At 41.0% G+C, this 2,647-nt stretch overlaps 1 protein-coding gene across 1 annotated transcript in view; it reads left to right on the top strand.

Moving 5' to 3' along the window:
• Positions 1 to 269: 269 nt before the first annotated feature.
• The window catches only part of SARC_11889 (hypothetical protein), a 5,202-nt gene continuing 2,824 nt past the window's right edge, over positions 270 to 2,647 (top strand). The window contains exons 1-3 of the mRNA XM_014294018.1: positions 270 to 436; positions 1,087 to 1,252; positions 2,107 to 2,210. Of these exons, the coding sequence (XP_014149493.1) occupies positions 308 to 436; positions 1,087 to 1,252; positions 2,107 to 2,210 (399 nt within the window). The 5' untranslated portion in view covers positions 270 to 307. The remainder of the gene's footprint in view (positions 437 to 1,086; positions 1,253 to 2,106; positions 2,211 to 2,647) is intronic.

Here is a 2,647-nt window from a genome sequence, read left to right as displayed (position 1 = left end):
TTGTTCGCAGTGTTTGCTTGCAAGTGGAAAGGTAGGCCTTTGTTTTTGGTTACTTATTGTACACACATTCCATTGCCAATCTAGTGTGTTTACGTAAGCATAATCTGACCTCTTCCTTTTTCCGTGTACACGCATGGGGTTTTTTTTGGCGTATTCAGTGTACATACATATCGATAGTAAATCCTTCGTGTGCACCTTTCTATGCATAATTATGCAGAATCGAGTGTCGTTGTATTCTTGTTCGTGTGCTCATTTCAATGCACCTTGTACAGAGTGGGTTGACTCGGTAGAGGAGATACAGTATAGTATGTCACGAGTCAACAGTCGGATGAAAGAACTGCATACACTGCATGACAAGCACCTGAATAGACCGAATATGACCGATGGTAGGGAGGAGGAATATGAGATAGAGGTGATGACACAGGACATCACACAGGTATGTTTGTACGCGTTGACATGTTCCCGCTATCTCGTATATCTGTATGTAGGTGAGTGTTGACATGTACGCATACGACTACTTAGATGCTCATCAGTATGCGGATATGTGCTTGTAGACTCAATTGGGGTTCAAGTATATTGTAGATATTGGGGTGGGGTTGTACGAGTTTAGTATTTTGACCCAGAATAGCATACGGGCTAACTAAATTTCAGCTCCCTTGCTACTGTATAGCCAAGGAATGCGCTATGTTTGTCCTGCGTGTGGGTGTTTGTGTATACCTGTGTTACGGACAGATCCATATAATCAAAGGCAGGAACCACACATATGGGAGTTTAGAGTTTGTATTTCATTTCTGATGCTAAGAGTCATCTTGAATATTGGGGGCTTTCTTCTGTGTGGTGTCGTCAGTGCTAAAATCTCACACAGATTCCCTAAAACCCTAAAACCCTAAAAACCACTCGATTCTTGCTCTTCTTCTTACCTGGTAAAACGGTTGACATTGGCCTTCTATCTACCCAAGGACCTGTAGTTGATCCCCACACCACCTCGTTGAGTATTTCGTCTTTCAGACACCAACAACAATCGTCCACTAGATCTTCTTCACCCCTAAATCCTAAAACCGTAAAACCCTAAAAAACCGCTCACAGATGTTCCAATCGACACAACAAGCCATCCAAGGCCTCAACTATCGGTCACGGCAATGCGAATCACAAGCAGAGCTCAAAATGTGCCGAAATGTCATCACTGCCTTGGCGTCAGAATTACAAACTCTGTCCCAAAGTTTCAGGCGCGCGCAGTCCACCTATCTGCAAAGTATGAACAGACGAGTATTCGTTGATCTCTGTGTAAAAGTGTGCTTGAACGGATCTACTTGCTTTCATAGTGTTGATTTTAATCCCATCCGCAAGCAACAGCTAGTTGGTTTTTGACAAGACAACAAGTCCAGGTATATATCAAAATATACCTGTACGTAGAGTTTTTAACAATATGGCCAGGTACAAATTGAAATACACATGCACGTAAAGCCGAACTGTGGTTCCAACTGTCGCTGATGTATATATATTCAGGACCGACGGAAGCTACGTGCATATATAGATGATGTAAGAGAAATGGTGTATTTGGATTAGTTCAAGTACATCCACGTGTATATTCATTTATTGCTAGTTCGTTCTTGTCAAATGTACGGCCGCCTGTGTTTATTTTTAGCTATACTATGTTCCTGTTTGTCCAATAATGATGAGATCTATTCTGACATACCTCTTTTTGATCGCAGAATTTCAGAAGTAGGCTGAATTTAGACAAAATATTGAGATTCAAAAAATTGGATGAAGTTTCTGCATAGTAAACACAGTTCCGGTTACATCTAAGTGTCAATCTTATTATTTGAGTTTGAAAATATGTAGTGTGCAAAACCGATTTTAAAGACGTCTTATACGTAAGGAAAGGAAAGTTTGTACACCTAAGCATAAGTGCATGGATATGTCCTGTGTATCTTTAACATATTTCTGAATTCAAATTATATTTTCCCTGCAACTAATCCACATAGTATGTACGAGAGTAGCATAACGAGGTAAGGTATTAGGTTTTGGTGCAATACATTGTAATTTTCTGTGATATTTGGCACGTATCATGCTATGTGAACTCATGTCTGTATGCGATCGGCACAGGAATAAGGGGGAGAGAAGAACAGAAGAAGAAGCTATTTGGCGAACAGGCTACTATGCTCATGGAGGATGAAAGTGGGAATGACGAAGTTGAGATATATGATAAGGTACCAAGAGTTCACGAGTGCGAGTTTGTTGACGCTATAACACGTGAACATGCTGTGAACATAGTGTGGTTGAGTCATTATATTAACAAGTATAGAGTTGTGCTTGTCGATCGATTTGTGTGGTACTGTCTGGGTTGTAGTTGCGGGGTACTGAGCTGTACTGATCTGGGCACGTATTATAGTTTTGTCGCTTACGAATTTTGTATGTATTCAGCACGCATGTTTCTGCTAATAGTTTCCATCAAAAGAATCAATGCGCAACCATTCCATCCGTATGTTAACTCCAAGGCCCAAAACGCTTGTCCATATCATTCTCCTCGTCTGCTATAAAATGCCGTCATGCTAGTTGTAATGTGGCCAACTTGTTGCCGCTCCTCTTGTTTCGAACTTGGGTTACTAGGAATTCACGACGCCTCTTGTTTTGAACTTGGGTTACT

The sequence above is a fragment of the Sphaeroforma arctica genome, assembly GCF_001186125.1.
Source record: "Sphaeroforma arctica JP610 unplaced genomic scaffold supercont1.1938, whole genome shotgun sequence".
In the NCBI taxonomy this organism is placed as follows: Eukaryota; class Ichthyosporea; order Ichthyophonida; genus Sphaeroforma; species Sphaeroforma arctica.
The sequence above is the reverse complement of the archived record's forward strand: the minus strand, read 5'-3'. Positions and strand labels throughout refer to the sequence as shown.